Source organism: Bison bison, unplaced genomic scaffold (assembly GCF_000754665.1).
Source record: "Bison bison bison isolate TAMUID 2011002044 unplaced genomic scaffold, Bison_UMD1.0 scf7180017864139, whole genome shotgun sequence".
NCBI classification, from domain to species: Eukaryota; Metazoa; Chordata; class Mammalia; order Artiodactyla; family Bovidae; genus Bison; species Bison bison.
The window spans coordinates 9,198,337-9,218,074 of record NW_011494711.1 but is presented as its reverse complement, the minus strand read 5'-3'; the positions used below and the strand labels follow the sequence as shown (position 1 = coordinate 9,218,074).

Below are 19,738 nucleotides of genomic sequence, written 5' to 3'. Positions count from 1 at the left end.
CAGATTCTTGCCTGGAGAATCCCAGGGATGGGGGAGCCTGGTGGGCTGCCACCTATGGGGTTGCACAGAGTTGGACACGACTGAAGCGACTTAGCAGCAGCAGCAGCATACTATTTCATATTGGTTCTAAAACAATCTATTTATCAACTACTTTCCTTTATAAAATACTCTGTATCTTAAATTAGAACTGAACTTCCTGAAAGTCCAAAATTCAAAATGGACCTCTTATACCTACTCACTTCATACAGGACATAACACATTAATCCTGATTTCCTAAAGGGAAATCTCCCAAACTAGTTTATCTTTTTCCTTTGCCAAAGACTTAGCAAGTGACTCTTGGGGGCTAAGGGGCAGGGGATGAGCCACAAGGAAGGGAGAGAAGAAAAATAGAGCAGAAGCTTGAAAAGGTGTGCTTATCCTGGGTGTGACTAGAAGTGGAAGAACTGTTCTGAAAAGGAACTAGGCAGTCTATGTATGAACCACTGTGTATCACAAGTATAATGAGGTAGCTGTGGTCATAGATGGAGTCCTTTTAACCTTGTCTCCCATTCTTTACAAACACAAGCACCCATTCACAGCAGTTAACATGAAGAGTGACATACCTTTAAAGCACACATGCCAACATTTTATAACAAATTCTACTATTACTTTTTGCCTCTCAACAACTTTCTTCACCTCAGAGCATTCTGACCTTCAGAATTACACATCATGGCCGCTGAAATTTCTGGCATGAGGAGAACTGTTACTTGTCATTATTCCACATCTTATTGGGATTGCTGATAATACAGAAATTCTCAATTCTCCTTTAGATCAACAGAGCAACACACTGTCTTGATTATGTTATAGCAAGTCTTCCAATTGATTCTCAAATGACTTGTGAATATAGCAGGCAAGAAATGAAGAATATCAAGCAGCCTACCAGATATTGAAAATCCTATGTAATATAAGGTGGTTTTGCTTAAGAAAATTAGTACCAAACTTTTCATATTTACAAAAAAAGTATTGCTTTTCTATTAGCATAGATGGTTGCAAGCAGATAATTCATGAAAAAAAAAGAGCACAAGAGATATGTGATACAGTGACACTTTTTCATCTATCAAATAATAATCTTAAAGTTTGATAATACTGGAGGTTTTCTAATATTTAGTGCTTTGAAGGAGACTACTAAGAAAAATCTAGAATTATTGGAATTTATGCTTTTCTCATGGTATAATTAATCCTACAAATAAATTTCAACTGTGAAAAACTGCATATAGATGAGATTTTTGAGAACTAGATGGAAAGGTCTGTGATTATTAAATGAGGTTTGGGTCATATATTCTACATTTTACATTGCTGTCCTCCCATATCTGATGATCTGACTGCCTGTCAGTTATCGGTAACATCTGCTGCTAGCAGTCACAGAGCAGCTCATGACAGCTGTGTGATCCTGCCCTAGAATTCAAGCCAGAACAGTCACCTCTGAATATCAGTAGACCACCTGGGCATCCAGCTACAGTGTGTAACCACATCTCCTGCTCTTTCATTAATGCCAAAGATACAGAAAAAGAACTTGGATGCGGAAGGCAAAGAAAACCTGGTACCTCCAAAAAGAGTCATCCCTCAGTTACTGAATTTCTCCATCGTAAACCATCCACCTCCCCTGACTGCAGTTTAGTTTAAATGAACCTCCTATGTAACTTGCAAAGTGGTCAAGCCTTTTCAAATGGAAGGCCTGTGATCAGTATGAGGCAAGGGAATGACCTCTCAATTCTCAAGCAGTTTCCCTCGGGACTTGGCTGGCATCTACCAAGCAAATATTTACTAGCCATTGACTTTGTGTCAAGCACCATGCTGGACTCTGGGGCATGGAGAAAGAATAATAAAACATGGTTCTCCATCTTCAAGTAGTTCACAAGCCAGTCTAGTTTTGTGAGTGTAAGAACCAGGCATATTAAGGTCCAGTCATCAGCTTGCATTTGACAGTTGAAGAGCAGTCTCCCATGCCAACAAGAAAAGCACTGTCTTAAGAGGGACTCACTCTAACCATAATCCCTTCATGGACAGCATTTTCTTTTCCTGGTCTTCAATCATCTGGAGACATTTTGTTTAATATTAAGGACCTGAGACATTTTCAAACAAAATTATAAGTTCTACTTCAGATAAAGAAGCAGAATGTGTCCCTTTTCCTAGGGAACACCTATAAAACTCTAATGCCATGAATGGAAAACTATGATTCTCTTACATAAATCACCTTACATATATCTTCTTATATGTTGTAAAACTTTTAGTCAGATAAATGTGAAACATATAAAATATCCATATTGATATGAAGCACTCATTACAAATACTCACAAAACCCACTGTGATGGGAAGTCATACTCTACTTTGACAGTTTTTGATTTTTTAAAAATAAATTGGTAGTGGTCAACATAGGTTACATTACACTTTAGAAGATGAATTAAGAAGGAAACATGAAATAGCAACCCTTAGACTATTACTTGGCTTACTGGACTTACTGGCTTGTGGACTTACTTGGCTTACTGGTTTGTGACTAATAAGTCACAAACCAGAAGAAGATGGCACATGGTTTATTTCTCCAGATCTGATGCTAAAAGCACAGTGAAGATAATTTCCTCATTAAAATTGCAACATGTCATTCTTGTGACATTTAAAGGTCGTTTCATAGAGAACATCAATGCTCATTCAGGTGCTTGCTGAAGAAGCTGTATTTAATCCAAAATTTTCTCCTCTTACCAAGCTTCCAATATCAACCCCATCCTCTCTGTAGATAATCTTCTGCTTTCTACTCTTCTTGAGCTCAAAGAAGCTGACCCAAATTTCTATTTATTTCTACCTTGAAATATCTCATATAGGCTTAGTTGTTTCTTTCTATTTTAGGAGGGAGAGTCAACTCTCCAAAGCTAAATTCTGCCCTTAAGACCTTGAACTCAAATAGAGGAACACTAGACTGGGAGCAAAAGGTGTGGGTTTGATGCTCAGCCCTGACAACTTCTAGCTGCATGACTTAGTTTCTTTGCAACTCAAAACCTTTAATTATAGAAAAAGACAACAATACTCATTCACAGTGCTTTGGTAAGAACACAGTGAAACAATAAGCATAAAACTGTGTTGCAAACTAAAAAGTGGTACTTTTCCGTATCTTTAGAATATTCTTCCAATATCTGTAGGCATTAATCTGATCAGTTGTTCCTTCCTCTTTCTTCTTCACTATATCCTAGATTTTTAAATCCTTTCTATCAGCTTACATCTTACTTTATCTATGATAAAATAAGAATAGCAAATATAAACTAATTACTTTGATCATATTTACCCTTTAAGTTACTATGCATTTTCTTCCCTAATTACTGTGAATTTTCTTTAAAAAGTTTTTCTTTTCTCTATGTATCTTTACAATTCGATTTTCTTGACATCTTATATTCTAGTATTTTTCTTGATCCTATCATCTAAATTTGTACATGAAGCTTTTTATGAGCTTTCATAATTCTTTATCACTTCTCTGCAGCATTTGACACTGCTGACAATCACCATTACATTCTAAGTTCTTCTGATATATTTTTCTTCTTTCCTGACAGCTCTGATTTTGCATTCACTTTCTCTTTTTTTCTCCCACCCTTAAATGTATGTGCTACCTAAGGACATGCTTTGCTATTCTGCCCTCTGTATTCTCTTTCTTGGCAAATATCCATGCTCAAATACTTATTTAATTATAAGTTCTGTAAACCTAACTTTCAAATATGTCACCTTTCTTACACAATAATTTGCGCCCACTCTGCAGCACATTTTCAATTTCCTCAGATATACCTTTAACTTTCTATGACCTTAAAGAGTCAAGAGTTTCCATTCTGTTCCTCAAAACTGAAAGGAAAGCTTGTAGGTCCTGGAGCCTTCTCTTGCAAAGTCAGAGAAATGCTCAAGGAGCACTAGATTTTCATCAGGTCTAATTATCACTCATCATTCCAGTGTTAGAGTGGGACATTTTACCCTTAAACAGTTAATTTCTATATTCCTATCTAATTCAGAAATTACAAAAGTTAAGATAATTTCTCAAACCCAAATAAAAAAAATAGAATATAAAGTTGTTTTACCAATTAAGGTGCAGAATGTAAAATCATAAGTAAAACTATAAGGTCCTACAATCCAGCATAGGGAACTATATTCAATATCCTATAATAAACCATGATGGAAAAACATATAAAAAATGAATGTCTAATATGTATAACTGAGTCACTATGCTGTACAACAGAGATTGATATAACATTGGAAATCAACTATACTTCAATAAAAAATAAAATTAAAAAACAAATAAAATGTTGGTTGACCAAATGGAGAAAATATATAAGACCAAGACTGCATATTGCTGAACTATGAAAAACAAAACGAGTAGAAAAGTGTAATCTAATCTTTGACAATGGAGGAACTCATGTAGAAACATGTTTTAGTATCCAGGTACAACATGGTGGCAACAGAGAAATGCTACACTACAATATTTATTTCAATTTTTGCATATATTTCTAGTATAAATCAGTGGCTAGTTTGATAATAAAATATTTTAAGAATTTGTAATCAATCAAGTTTGAATTCCTGCAGATATAATGAAATCTATTAAGATGAATATATTTTTACAGGTAATTTAAAAATCTATTAAAAATCTCCAACTACCTTTTCAATGGCACTTAAAACTCAATCTTACTGATAATTAATATTCAAATTCTGAACAGTTGTATCAATCTTCCCTCAATATTATTTCACATCCTCAAAAGAATCATTGCTGGTATCTAGAACCAGTTATTGCTGAAATCATTCAGCCTTATTTAAATAAATCTCCTAATTGGTTTCCTTTTTAAACTACATTTCTGGTTGACTAGAACAACAGTGAAATGATTGGTAGTCATGCACTTAAGACAGACATCACCAACAGTGACAGTATAATCATAGCTTAAGATGTTGCACATTTACTGCAGTAGTTACCATAGAGACTTAAATTTGGCTCTTTAATACAAAGTACATGAATTTCATTTTGAATGCATTCATTTTGGTTAGCAAGGTACACCAGCTTTCCTAGTTGAATGCACACATATAGGCACAACATTTTTGGAATTTTGTCCCAGAAATCTTTAAGGGATCAAACATAGGTATATTTAAAAAAAATAATATATTCAGTTCCTGGAGTTTTTAATGGGTACTTCATTACTTCATCATGTGAAGCCTAGTTTGGCAAATATATATATATATATATTTTTTTTAATGGTTTCAGTTCAGTTCAGTTCAGTCTCTCAATCATGTCTGACTCTTTGCGACCCCATGAATTGCAGCACGCCAGGCCTCCCTGTCCATCACCAACTCCCGGAGTTCACTCCAACTCACCTCCATTGAGTCGGTGATGCCATCCAGCCATCTCATCCTCTGTCGTTTCCTTTTCCTCCTGCCCCCAATCCCTCGTTTAGTGATATTTTATTAAAGTAATTCTTAAGAGGAAAAACAAAAGGTAGGGGAACCAGATATTCTAGCCTAAATTTAGGTGTGGTTCAAAGCACAAAGAAGGAATGAACACAGTAGCCAGGTTCTGAGATTTCACTGATTTCAGGTCCCTGCTCCTCTCCTGCCCTCCTGTCTACAAGACTTGAAATTTTAATTTATAAATTCTTCCCTGGTTATCTTAGATCATAGAAATTTTTCCTTTGAACTTAATGAGCTTTATATTTGTACCCTGAAATGATCCTAAACTATATTATACTCTCCAAGCCTTCAATAAATTTAGGGGTGATCTATCTACAGATACACCATGCACAGTGTCTAGTGCAGGTCTAGGTATATAATTATCTATATTGATTGATAGGTAAAATGAGAGTAGACTGATACATAAGCATATAAAGGTAATCTAAAGTATAATGCAAACATTATTGATGCATTAAAATTAAAACCAAACACATGGGAGAAAGAACCTTCTGAGATCCATTACGATAATACATGTAAAAGAATTCTATAAGGCACTATTCAAATGTAAAGCCTCACCAAAAAATAAACTCCTAGAGGAGTTTTGTTCATTTGAGGACCTATTGTTCTGAGAGAATAAGCTGTTCCTAACTTTAAAATAGGAAAGCTTTCCTTTACCCAAAGCATTAGGATATTTATGCTCTTACAGACTTGGCATGAGAGATGTGATACTCTTACATTATGTTCCACAGTGAATGTTCTCTTTGCAAATCCTTGCAAAGCTGGATCCTTCCTGTCAGTTTGGTCTCAGCTAAAATGTTTCCTTAGAATGGGCTTCCTTGACCACTCCAAAATAATGCAATGCTCCACCTCTCACTGGATTTTCTTCAAAGCACTCACCTTTATTTGAAATTAACAGACTACTTTTTTTTTTTTTTCTGTTTATTCATTTATCATATATCTCCCTCTGGCACAAGTTCTATGAGACTATGGACTGATCTTCTACAGGTCTGTATGTCCAATTACTAAGAAATATTTATAAATTAAATTAAAAAATTTTCCGAAGTAAATTTACTTATAAACTTCACTTGAATTTAATGGCAGGTTTATTTCATTTCCTCAAACCCAGGATATATAATTTAAATGATCCTTAAAATTTCAAAACTCGAAATAGTTTTGGAAGTTATTTAACTCTCCCTGTCCATTAAGAGAAAAAAAAAATGGGACCTTAATTTATAAAATAAATAGTTCAAAGTCAATTCACTGAGCACATATTTAGATACAAAAAGGATGTTAAACATTTCATTATCAAAATATCTTAGGTGCACTTTAAATGTAAATCAGCAGCATAATTGACTTAATTATCAGTGCCATTTCATATGATTAAGTACACTTAATGGGAAGCTTTAGTAAAATATGGCCATGACAGGAAGTGTCAAACTCTTCCATGCAATAATTCTGAGCACATTAAACTCTTCAGAAAGTTCTTTTTATTGCCATAAATTCAAATAGTTAAATTGAGGTTCTTCATATTTAGAATCATAAGGATTCTTATAGTTAATGTGAATACACATTATAGTTAATGTGAATATGGTTAATATTTCTTCCCTACACATTAGCAGAGAAGAGTCCAAAAAACAGTCAGAATTAGTGTGTTTTACAAAAGAAACATTTCAGATATTTGTCCCTAATAAAGGTTGTTGGTTTCTTAATATGCTAAAATTCATTAAAAAGCTAAGTGAATCTGGTTTATTGCTATTGCCTCCTACAAGGAAATTCTGCATAGTATCTTTGAAAGATACCTGCATTTGTTAAAGAAAAACATTGTCCAAAATGTTTTTATCAAGTTTTAGAAATCATAGATTTTCTTTTCTGTATTTTTGCTTCCATTTAATGGTTTAATTCAAGAAAACAGTGCCAAAATTTAATCTTAAAATTTATCCCAGTGAGTATTTCTGAATAAATCCCATAAAGAATTATTCAACTCTGGTTTATATATTAATGGAAATAAAATGCAGATTTTACAGATTACTATTTTCATATAATCTTAACCCCATTTTCCCCATTTTATGCATTTCATACATATCCGTCTTCAAACTTTCATAATTCCTGAATTTTCTTAATTATCTAACACCTTCTGGATGTCTGGTGAGTCTTCTACACTGTAGGCAGATTCTTTACCATCTGAGCCACCTGATAAGCATACCTCTCAACGACTCATTTGCAATAGATATTATATTGTAAACTTTAAAAAATAAATATATTTATTATTACACTATATACTTTATATTAACTACAATTAACTTATATCTGGGTCTTCGTGAATATTTAACTATTTGCACTCAGACTCAAACACACATAAATTTATACAGGTAGATAGATGATTGATTGATAGATGGATAAAATAAAATAAACAGAGCAAACAGAATAAGTTGAATTTCAGATGCTTATATATGCAGGCTGACAAATATAGTGTACATTTACATTATCAGAGAAACACTTTCATGATAAGAATTCAGGTCACAAAAAAGAAGCAGTGAATGTCATCAGTTCAAGAAGGCACTAAACTGTGAGCTATACTATTACCTCCAAAAAATATTTTTTATAAAAAAATCACTTTTAGAAATAACTGCTGCTGCTGCTAAGTCGCTTCAGTCATGTCCGACTCTGTGCGACCCCAGATTCTCCAGGCAAGAACACTGGAGTGGGTTGCCATTTCCTTCTCCAATGCATGAAAGTGAAAAGTGAAAGTGAAGTTGCTCAGTCATGTCTGACTCTTCTCGACCCCATGGACTGCAGCCTACCAGGCTCCTCCATCCATGGGATTTTCCAGGCAAGAGTACTGGAATGGGGTGCCATTGAATAACTGACCATAAAAGGAAAAGTCAATCAAAGTCGCTCAGTCGTGTCCGACTCTTTGCGACCCCATGGACTATACAGTTCATGGAATTCTCCAGACCAGGATACTGGAGTGGGTAGCCTTTCCTTTCTCCAGGGGATCTTCCCAATCCATGGATCAAACCAAAGTCTCCTGCATTGCAGGTAGGTTCTTTACCAGCTGAGCCACAAGGGAAGCCCTATAAAAAAGAACCAGAGATTAATATCAAGTTCTAGTGTACCTAAGTCCCCTACAATGATTTATATTTCTAAAACAAAGTACATCTCAATGTAGCATATGTTTATGAGGTTAAACATTACATGGATGACTATCCAACATAATATCTATTCTCATATTTTGCTTTTGTGAACTAGAAAGTTCAAATGAAGAAGTATAGTTATCAAAATGACTAAGCCTTAGGGTATTATAACGTTAAAAACAAAACAAGTTCTGCTAACATTTTCTAACATTATCCTAAAGTTTGGTTAATACCTAATTTTCCTGTTGTTCACTTGTGTTTTCTAAAGGAGCAAGGAAATCAAGTATGCATTATGGTTAACATTCAAAATAAAACTCTAAAACATTTGTTTTAGAAAATAGAGTTTTCTGTATATATCTAAATTAAATATTATATGATCGCTATTCTATAATTTCAATTAAACGAAGAATAGAGAGACTGAAGAGATATGTTTAAACAACTGTTTAAGTTAGAGTGGTGGCCCAAATCCCAGAAAATCTCATTGTAAGCACAGAAGTAAAAATTTTAAGCCATCTGCAGCATGTTTAAGGTTTATCCTGCACCTGGACTAAATAATTGCTAGTGGTTTATATTTTTTATGGAGGTATACATGAACAAAATCTTTTAGACTTTTAGGTCTGTTTATGACCTTTTAGACTTTAAAAGAGGCTAATAAGATACAAACTTTCAGTTATAAGTTCTAACATCTAATGTACAGTTTGGTGACTATAGTTAATAATTCTGTTACATACCTGAAATTTGTTAAAAGTAGATCTTAACTATGTGAGGTGAAGAATATGTTAATTATCTTGATTGTGGTAATCATTTCCCACATCACATATGTATAGCATCATGATGTAAAACTCAAATAGATACAATTTTTGCCAATATATCTGGAGTAGGGAAAGAGGCTAAGAAGTTTCTATGTTAATATTGTCAGTACTTTATAATATTTAAATAAAAGTATTCTACAAAACCATCTTCACCAAAACTGGGGATAACACATGAACTTAGATTAAGTTAATTTAGTTAAAAGATTTCTATTATAGTCTAGTTTCTATGACTAGCCAAATAAAACAAATACAGTCAAGTTTTACATACTGACAGACAATCCAATATGCTCAAATTTACATGAATTAAATTTAAATAAAGCAAACAGTTCTAAGAGATATAACTCAACTAGACTTTTGTCAAAATTTATTTCTATTTAATAAATTATTATGATTGACATTTTCAGTTGTAAAAATTATAATTGCATGGATTTTTTTAGAAAATTCATTACTTTCAATAATTTCACAAACCTTAGTAATACAATCCCCCAAAAGTCTACAAACTTTTCACCTCATTTACCATGCTATTCTGTTCAATAAGAACCTCTGCCTTTCATTTTTCCATTATATATTATGTCAACTCAAATTTCTTTTCTACTTCATTGCTTGTGAAATTTTGATATAAATGGACTTCACATCATGAAACATGTTCTTCAGATAAATATATTGCTACTTTTATAGTGATCTAGAAGGACAGAAAATTGGGGCATTTGAAGTAAATCCCATTCTGTTAAACTACTGATTGTTGTCAAAAGAGCTTATTTTTTAAGGGTAGTGATAATAATAAAATGAAAATTTCCATAGTATGGTACAGTTCATAAAAAATTCAATAAGTATTGTCTTATTTAACCTACAAAGTTGTCCTGAGAGGTAGATGGTTAGAATTATACTGAGGGTATTTAAAAAGAAACTAGGCTAAGATACAATGAGAATCTCAGCTAGACTGTAGAAGTCTATAGCTGACTGGATATCATCAGTTATATTTTTTCTTCATTTGTTTCTCTTTGGAAGATGTTTCTTTTTTTCTGTGTGTGTGTGTGTGTGTGTGTGCACACGTGTGTGTGTGTGCACACATGTGTGCATGTGCACACACGCATGCTTTAATACTTATCAACTTTACTGAAGTATAATTAACATACACTGGACTTGTCAACTACAAATTGGAACTTGCCATGGGTACCCGCTTGTCAATGCAGGAAACATAAGAGATGCAGGTTCAATCCCTAGGTCGGGAAGATCCCTTGGAGTAGGAAATGGCAACCCACTCCAGTATTCTTACTGGGAGAATCCCATGGACAGAGGAGCCTAGTGAGCTACAGTGCCATGTGGCTATAAGAGTTGGACATGACTGAAGCAACTTAGCACACATATGGGCACTTCCAGACCATACTTGTAACCTTCCCTTGTAGCTCAGTTGGTAAAGAATCTGTCTGCAATGCAGGAGACCTGGGTTCAATTCCTAGCTTGAGAAGATCCCCTGGAGAAGGAAATGGCAACCCACTCCACTATTCTTGCCTAGAAAAATCCCATGGACAGAGAAGCCTGGGAGGCTACAGTCCATGGGGTCATAAGAGTCAGACACGACTTAGTGACTAAACCACAACCACCACATTTCAGGGCAGGGGGACACTCTTCTGAGTCCTTTTCTGCCTTCTGACTTTTTATGACTCAGTTGGTTCTACAATGCAGATTATCTCATATATTGTGTGGTTTTAGAAATACTGCCCTTGTGCTATTGGCTCATGCAAGGCAAGGACTTTTGGTGGTGATGCTTTTTGGATGGTACTGATGCTGCCATCAGGGATATTATTTAAAAATACATGACACCTTTGATGATAAAGTCATATTATACTGGGTTAATTTTGTCATAAACTATTTTATATGGATATTCATTTCTGAGTTCCTCCTATCTAGAATTTCAACCACTAAGAATTTCCAACATCTGCTGCTTTATATTCCTCTTCCCTTCCTTAGTTTTTTTCTCTTAAACACTATCACTAACATAGTAACATATTTTATTTCTCTTATTCACTGTCTGTATACTTCACTAAAATATAAGTTCCATAGGACACACAGTTTTGTCTATTTTGTTCACAACTCTATGCCCTGCACCTATTGAGCAGGAAATAAATATCAGTTAAAAATTAACATTTATATCTGAGGACTTATGTTATTTCAATGATTGTTGTGTAATGAAGTAGAAAACAGTATCTGAGACTAATTTTTCAAGAGCACTTGGATCTACTTGTACGTATTTTCACTGGACATGCATTACGCATAGGAGGCTACAGTCTATTAGAAAAAGATTAAAGAACTAGATAAGACCACATTCTCAGTATTCTGGAAGAAGATTGCATTTATATATTAACTTCTCTTTCTCCTGATAATACCACTATTTTGGGGGCTGTCATGTTATGGAGGGATGAATCTAATTAGGGGCAGTAGTGGTATAGAAATCAGCAGCACAGTCACTGGTCTCAGAATACTGGGGTTCAATTTTCAACTGTTCTGCTTACTAGTTCTATACATATTAGAAGTCACTATTATTTTATGCCAAGAACTTTTATCCAGAGACTTCAAGTGTTTTTTCAGTGCTTTGAAACTGTATTTAAACCTATGGTGTATAGGAGACTAGATGCTTCTTTCTTGGAAGGTCTATCATTTGGATCAGATGTTCAAAGTCTGTCAGTATTTACAATACTTTGGGCATCAAAGATCAAGTGATACTGTTATAAATAAATCCCCTAAAGTATATACCTTTGGATTGACTTAAATATCTATAAACCAGCCATAATAATAATATTTTGCAGGCATTTAATATTTCTCAGTTTTTCATCCTCAAGTCTACATAGACCAGAGCTACAAGACAACTATATCTTTCAGTTCAGTTCAGTTCAGTCGCTCAGTCATGTCGGACTCTTTGTGACCCCATGAACCACAGCACACCAGGACTCCCTGTCCATCACCAACTCCCAGAGTTTACCCAGACTCATGTCCATTGAGTCGGTGATGCCATCCAACCATCTCATCCTCTGTTGTCCTCTTCTCCTCCTGCCCTCAATCTTTCTCAGCAGCAGAGTCTTTTCAAATGAGTCAGCACTTCACATCAGGTGGTCAAAGTATTGGAGTTTCACCTTCAACATCAGTCCTTCCAATGAACATCCAAGACCGATCTCCTTTAGGATGGATTGGATGGATCTCCTTGCAATCCAAGGGACTCTCAAGAGTCTTCTCCAACACCACAGTTCAGAAGCATCAATTCTTCAGCACTCAGCTTTCTTTATAGTCCAATTCTCACATCCATACATGACTACTGGAAAAACCATAGCCTTGACTAGATGGACCTTTGTTGACAAAGTAATGTCTCTGCTTTTTAATAGGCTGTCTAGGCTGGTTATAACTTCCCTTCCAAGGAGTAAGCGTCGTTTAATTTCATGGCTGCAATCACCATCTGTAGTGATTTTAGAGCCCCCCAAAATAGAGTCAGCCAGTTTCCCCATCTATTTGCCATGAAGTGATGGGACCGGGTGCCATGATCTTAGTTTTCTGAATGTTGAGCTTTAAGCCAACTTTTTCACTCTCCTCTTTCAATTTCATTAAGATGCTCTTTGGTTCTTCTTCACTTTCTGCCATCTTTACTATTAAATCACTGTCTCACAGTTAAGGTTAAGTAATTTGCCTATATATGGCCTCCACAGGTGGTTCAATGGTAAAGAACCTGCCTGCAATGCAGGAGAAAGGAGTTTGATCCCTGGGTCAGGAAGATCCCCTGGAGAAGGAAATGACAACTCCAGTATTCCTGTCTGGGAAATCCCATGGACAGAGGAGTCTGGCGGACTCCAGTCCATGGGGTTGCAAAGATTTAGACATGACTAAGTGACTACACAATAAAAATTTTCCTATACTAACATGTCAGTGACAAGAAAACCTCATGTATAAAAAAAATACTATTGAATTTTACTGACAATAATGCCTATGTATTGCTTCTTTGAGAGTAAAAGTGTGTTAGGTTGCTTCAGTCGAGTCTGACTCTTTGCAGCCCCATGGACTATAGCCTGCCAGGTTCCTCTGTCTATGGAATTCTCCAGGTGAGAATACTGGAGTGGGTGTCCATGACCTTCTCCAGGGGATCTTCCTGACACAGGGACAGAACCTGAGTCTCATGCCTCCTGCACTGAGGTGGGCTCTTTACCACCACCGCCATCTGGAAAGGCCTATAAGAGTAAAAGCACCAGGCCCTATTCATTTTTGCAGCCTCAGTATCTGTAAAGTGCAGCAAATATACTACATGTTCCATATATGTTTGCTGTATAATAATTAAGCTGGATATTAGACACAGATCTTCTGATTATGAATCCCTAACATATTCTCATTTCATTAAGTCATATATCTTTTTATGAAATTAATCTAAAGGAGATTGTCATCCCTTTGCTAATATATTGTTCTAATATTTTCTCTTATTCAACATCTTCCTCAGCCAGGGTACCAACTATTAAATAAACACATATCCATGTCACACAAAGAAAAGTAAAACACTAATCAAGAGACTAATAAAGAGAAAAATACACACTTTGTTTCTACTGATAATATATGGAAACTAAAGACAATCAATGTTTTAAACATTCAAAGACTATTTGCTTATGAGTACTTCATTTCTTACAAAGATGCATCATATTATTCCACTATATTCTTTCCTAACTAAATTCTTCCCTAACACATCTTTCAGTCAGTTAGGTGAAGATCACCCGTCCAATCTGAGAGCTCTGTGATGAAGATAAGGGGAGTCTATTGACAGAGAATCAAGCTTAACAGGCGAGCAGAAAGAAGGTGAATAAGACTGTTAGAAAAGAAGGGGAAAAAAAGATGAGCAACAGGATCACTAGATATTACTAATGTTGCTACGTTGTTTTTTTTTTTTTTTTCCTTATGAATTTCAACCACAGCATTCAAGGAATATTGGTTAATTAATGTATAAATACTCTTTTCATTAAGTCTAAGCATATGAGAAAACTGTTTTTAATCTTTTGAATATACTTTCTTTCCTTCCTAACTCCCTTCCTTCCATCTTTTTTCTTCCTTTTTTAACTGTTAGCTTTTCTATTCTGTACTTTGAGAACCACACTGAGTAAAAAATTGGGGTCTCCAAATGTTCCAAAGATTGTGCAAAGATGAATCACGTACTTGACAGGAAGAAGACATTCCTCAGTATGCTACTAAGCCTTGTGGGGCAAGTTCCACTGGACTATAAGTATATAAACAAATATAGAAAGAATAAAATTCCATTAACTAATGATCTCAGACACTGGACTGTAAGGATGATTTATAGGCAAAAGTTGTATAACAAAGACATCCTAGTGCTTCTAAAATAATCCATATTATCCAAGATCCATTAAATTTCACATTATATAAACTCAAAGTAATTCTTATTCTCAGATTTTGACATTTGCTTACACAACATCAAATATATTTATATTTGTGAACAATAAAGCTTACTTTCTAAATGAGAAATTAAAAGGCATAACTCTTAAACTTCATAGATAAATATATCTAAACTGTAATAATTTTGTTGTACAAATAATGCAGCAAAACAATAGTGTTTCAAAGAACATGTCAAATTATAGAAAGAAAAACCAACAGTATTACTAACAACTAATTTTTAAATGATATTGAATGTGGTTTGAAGAAAAAAACAGTATGTTATTCCTCATGATTTCTTAGTTAGAAGGAACATTTATGTGTTCATATTTTAAATTTTCAAATGCAACATTAAAATTATTAATATACTTTCTAGTATCAGATATATGATGGATTAATTCTTAATTTTTACTTGCAAGGCCATTTAAAAAGTGCATTTGCATTATTACAACTCATTCATCAAACAATAATGTCTATGATTGTGAAAACAGTCATGCTACTTGAATTATCCAGAATGCCTTTGAACACAGGTTATTCTTAAATGTATTTGAGAATAACCTCAAGCAGCACTTTTAAATATAAATATCATAACACTTTCAAGTTTCAGTTCAAAAACACCAAGGGTAATGCTTTATTTCAAAAATAAAACCCTTCTTTATTTAAAAAACTAAAAGCCCTAATACCTTTGAACTATGTACACAAAATTATTTTGAAAATTTAAAAAATGCCTCTAATTTCCCATTTAATGGTAAATATTGCATGCAAAAAGACTCTAGCTTCTAAACAAGTATTACAATGACCAACTGATCAGTAATTTGTATCACTTCACAAAAAAGATCTGACAGTAAATTACTGAGTCTACACATGCATGCTACAGCACAGTATCTTCAGAGTCAAAAAATAAAGTAAAATGAAATTACCCTAAAAGACATTTCAAGATTCTCTCCACCCCAGATATCCATTCCTGCATCGTAAGTTCCTATCTCTTCAAAGTAGTTTCTGTCAATAGAAAATAGGCCCCCAGCCATAGTTGGGGTCCTAGTTGAAAAAAAAAACAAAAACAAAAGAATATCTTTTGAAAACAATGTGTGGAGTTTAATGAGACTATAGCAAATATTTCTGAAACATTTTAAATAAAAAGCAGTATACTTAAAAATTTCAAACTGAAAACATAAAGCCAAATTATAAGAGGTTTTAAAATTAATAAATAGCATTTTATTTCACATTTTCTGTAAAACTAAACTTAGATTAGTCTATAGTTTTTCTTATGGGTGATCAAATAGATATAAGGAACACTGGCCATTTAAGACAGGGGCATATACATCCTGTGTGAAAGGTGTAGTGAAGAGAAATCTGTGTTCTTATCACTGTCCTTAAAGAGCTGAACTAGTCATGAAACTTCTACTTGTGATCCTGTCACCTAATTATAAATTATTTTAATATGAACTCTAGAAACCTATGGAAATGGTTTCTCTATGAAAAGATCTACAATCTATTTGAATAGGAAAAACTAAGTGCTGTGAAATATTTATAGGCAATAAGTATCTAATAATAGTTACATAAGTATCATAATAGTTTTACATCTAATTGTCTACAGCTAATTGTTTTACCTAATTACAATGATAAAATGAATCATATAACCCTATAGACAAACATAAATCCTGTATACTATTCACAGGTTTAGGACATTTGGCACAGATCCAAAACTTTTTACTAGGAATAAATGATTTTGGTTCTCACATTCAAACTTTCTCTGTAGAAACTAAGAAATCAGGTGCTAACTTTCACAAGGAATAATTATTGATCTTAAAAGATTAATTAAATCAGTAGTTAATATGTGACCTATACAAAGTCTTTCTGTAAAAGCAGTATACAGTGAAACTGAAAAAGAAAATTCTAGTTCACAAATGAATCTATCTATACAACCAATGATTATTTCTGAATAGAGATTTTCAAGCTTCATAGCACATTAGCAGCCCCTGACACACCCTGAAAAAACTACACTTCCATGTTTGGGTAATTCTCTCAGGTTTAGATTTAATTGGCCGGGAATGGGGCCAGATCTTTGATACTGTGTAAAGGTCCTAAGTGATTCTACTGTGCTGCTAAATTTACTAGATCGGAAACACTGATCTAGTAACTTAGATTTAGGATGTTCATTCAGGTACACTTGACCCTTGAACAACATGGGTTTGAACTGCTTGGGTCCATTCATATGCAAATATTTTAAATAGTAAATGCCACAGAACTACACAATCCAGTGTTGGGTGAGTCATCTGATGTGGAGGAACCTTGGATACCAAGGGCCTGGTATAAAGTATACTCAGATTAACCTCTGTGTTATTCAATGGTAGTTTGAGATTGTTAGAAAACTCAATGTTTTTTCTCAAAATTATGTCCTCTTCTGCCATAGGATGTGCTCGTGTCCTCTAACTGAACAGTGTATTTCATTGAAAACCGCAATATAATATTGTACTTGGACACCTACCATATCACAGAGTTCTCTATTTCTCCCAGTGCTATCACTGTTTTACACTCAGGCAATTAACTGTCCATCAGTTGGAGCAGCAGAGCCTCACTTGGTCTGAGCTGTTTTATTACTTCTAGTCTTGCTGGGTTCCTATCATGGACAGTATCATTGACCTACTGAGTTGTAATGAGAAACAGTAATAAAGCTAAGCAGATGCTAATTATGACGTAGCCATGACCCTCACATGACTGGGGTTTTGGAAGTCCATGGAAATAACTAGGTAAGGTACCACACTGCTGAATACTCTATTTAATGAAATGAGGAACAGAAATTGCTACAATTATCCTATTATAATGTAACTAAGTGCTTAAGAATGTTAAATGATGCATTTTTAATGATCAGTTCAGAGTGCCCATTCACTTGTATATTTACTAGTAAAGAACAAATGCATTTAACTTAAATACGTGTATTGAGTTTCATCTTATAGTTGGTGATGATTCCTACAAATATGTGAGAAATATATAATAAATGGCAACAATAAATTACATGTTAACTGTAAGAATGACTCAAATAAGTTTCACTTTTACTTGAAAAGTAACAAAATCTTTCAAAAATTTGCAATTGCTCAAAAAAAAAAAAATCCTGTATTTTCTGAAGATGGATGCTACTAGGACTTTTTTTTTTTTTTTTGTATTTGAAATGGCAGTTAGCTCTCTCAAACAGTTCAGAGATATTATTCTGCCTTAAATAATATCTACAGCTGTAGCCAGTGCTATGTGGCATGTTCTGTTCTAAGTTAACTGCTCTGTAGTGTCACGCATGAACTATTTACATACACCTGTGCAGACCTTAAGTGTTCAGGGTATTTAGAAAGTATAAAACCTTCATTATAGTTGAGTTAGCTAAGATGATCTTTTTAAGCATCTCTACAATGTCACACCAACCAATTCAATCAATTACATGGGGGGCGGGGGGAAGTAATCACCCAAATGGCTTGGTAATAAATCTTTATAGTTGCTAATGTTAATCATTCAAACAAAAGTCTTAAGTGTCCTTCAATTAATTTTGGCTCCCTATAATGCTCTCATTTTGGATTGCAAAATCATCTAAAAACACTTCAGATCTAAGATGCTGAACTTTGAAATCTGCTTCACTGAATAAAAGCTTCAATTTTTTAACCCTTCCTATTTAAATCCTTTGGAAGTCCTTTTGGTGATGTTTCTTTATCTACTCCATATTCTCACAGATGATCTCCCTTTACAAATCATTTACTTCCCTCCTCCCACCCACTCTCCAAGACCCTACTATGTCAGTAAACACCTGACTGAGCACACTAGGTTCTCTGTCCTTGCCTGACTACATTCTTTTTATCAATATTAATATTATACAGACAAAGGTCTGTATAGTCAAAGCTTTGGTTTTTCCAGTAGTCATCTATGGATGTGAGAGTTGGACCATAAAGAAAGCTGAGCACCGAAGAATTGATGTTTTTGAATTGTGGTGTTGGTGAAGACTCTTGAGAGTCCCTTGGACTGCAAGGAGATCAAACCAGTCAATCCTAAAGGAAAGCAGTCCTGAATATTCATTGGAAGGACTGATGCTGAAGCTGAAGCTATAATACTTTGGCCACCTGATGAGAAGAGCTGACTGATTGGAAAAAACTCTGATGCTGGGAAAGATAGAAGGCAGGAGGAGAAGGGGACGACAGAGGACGAGATGGTTGGATGGCATCACCGAATCAATGGACATGAGTTTAAGCAAACTCCGGGAGATGTTGAAGGACAGGGAAATCTGGCCTGCTGCAGTTCATGGGGTCAGAAAGAGTATTCAGGACCAAGCGCCTGAACAACAACAAGAAATATTAGTTCTTGGGTAAACTTACCATTCCTCATCCACTTCTGTTCCTAAAACCTTGAGAATCATTGAAATAGCAACAGGCTGAGGTCATCTGGTCACGATAAAAGTCCATGTTATTGACTCTCTGCTCAGGCCATGAACAGCTAACAATCCTTTTCTCTGTTTACTTGTTTACCTTGTCTCATCTTATATGAATCTTCCCCAAAAGTTTCAGACTCTTCTCAAAAAACTGAAGAGTAAATCAATGCATAAAATCTAAATTCTCTCAGTCCTGAAGTCTAACCTCTCTCAATTTCTATGTTAACATTGTGTGTTTCTCAGGGCCTCTTCCTTCTTCTTGTCTTGGTGGGGGGTGGGGGATGTCTCCTCTCCTCTGAATGTGGAATAGTATTCATTCTTTTGCCTCAGTCAGCTCTTTTCTTACTATAAGCACACTTTTTCTTTCTGTTTTAAAATCACACATTGATTGACTGAGCTTCAACAATATTGTGTATTTTACAAATGGAAGGCTTATGGCAACTCTGAGCCAAGTCTGTGCTTAGTTGCTTAGTTGTGTCTGACACTTTGTGACCCAATGAACTGTAGCCCACCAGGCTCTTCTGTCAATGGGCATT

At 34.7% G+C, this 19,738-nt stretch overlaps 1 protein-coding gene across 1 annotated transcript in view; it reads right to left on the bottom strand.

Moving 5' to 3' along the window:
• Nucleotides 1–19,738, bottom strand: part of GALNT13 (polypeptide N-acetylgalactosaminyltransferase 13) — a 628,841-nt gene that overhangs the window by 210,112 nt on the left and 398,991 nt on the right. The window contains exon 8 of the mRNA XM_010840017.1: nt 15,718–15,835. Coding sequence (XP_010838319.1) covers nt 15,718–15,835 — 118 coding nt within the window. The remainder of the gene's footprint in view (nt 1–15,717; nt 15,836–19,738) is intronic.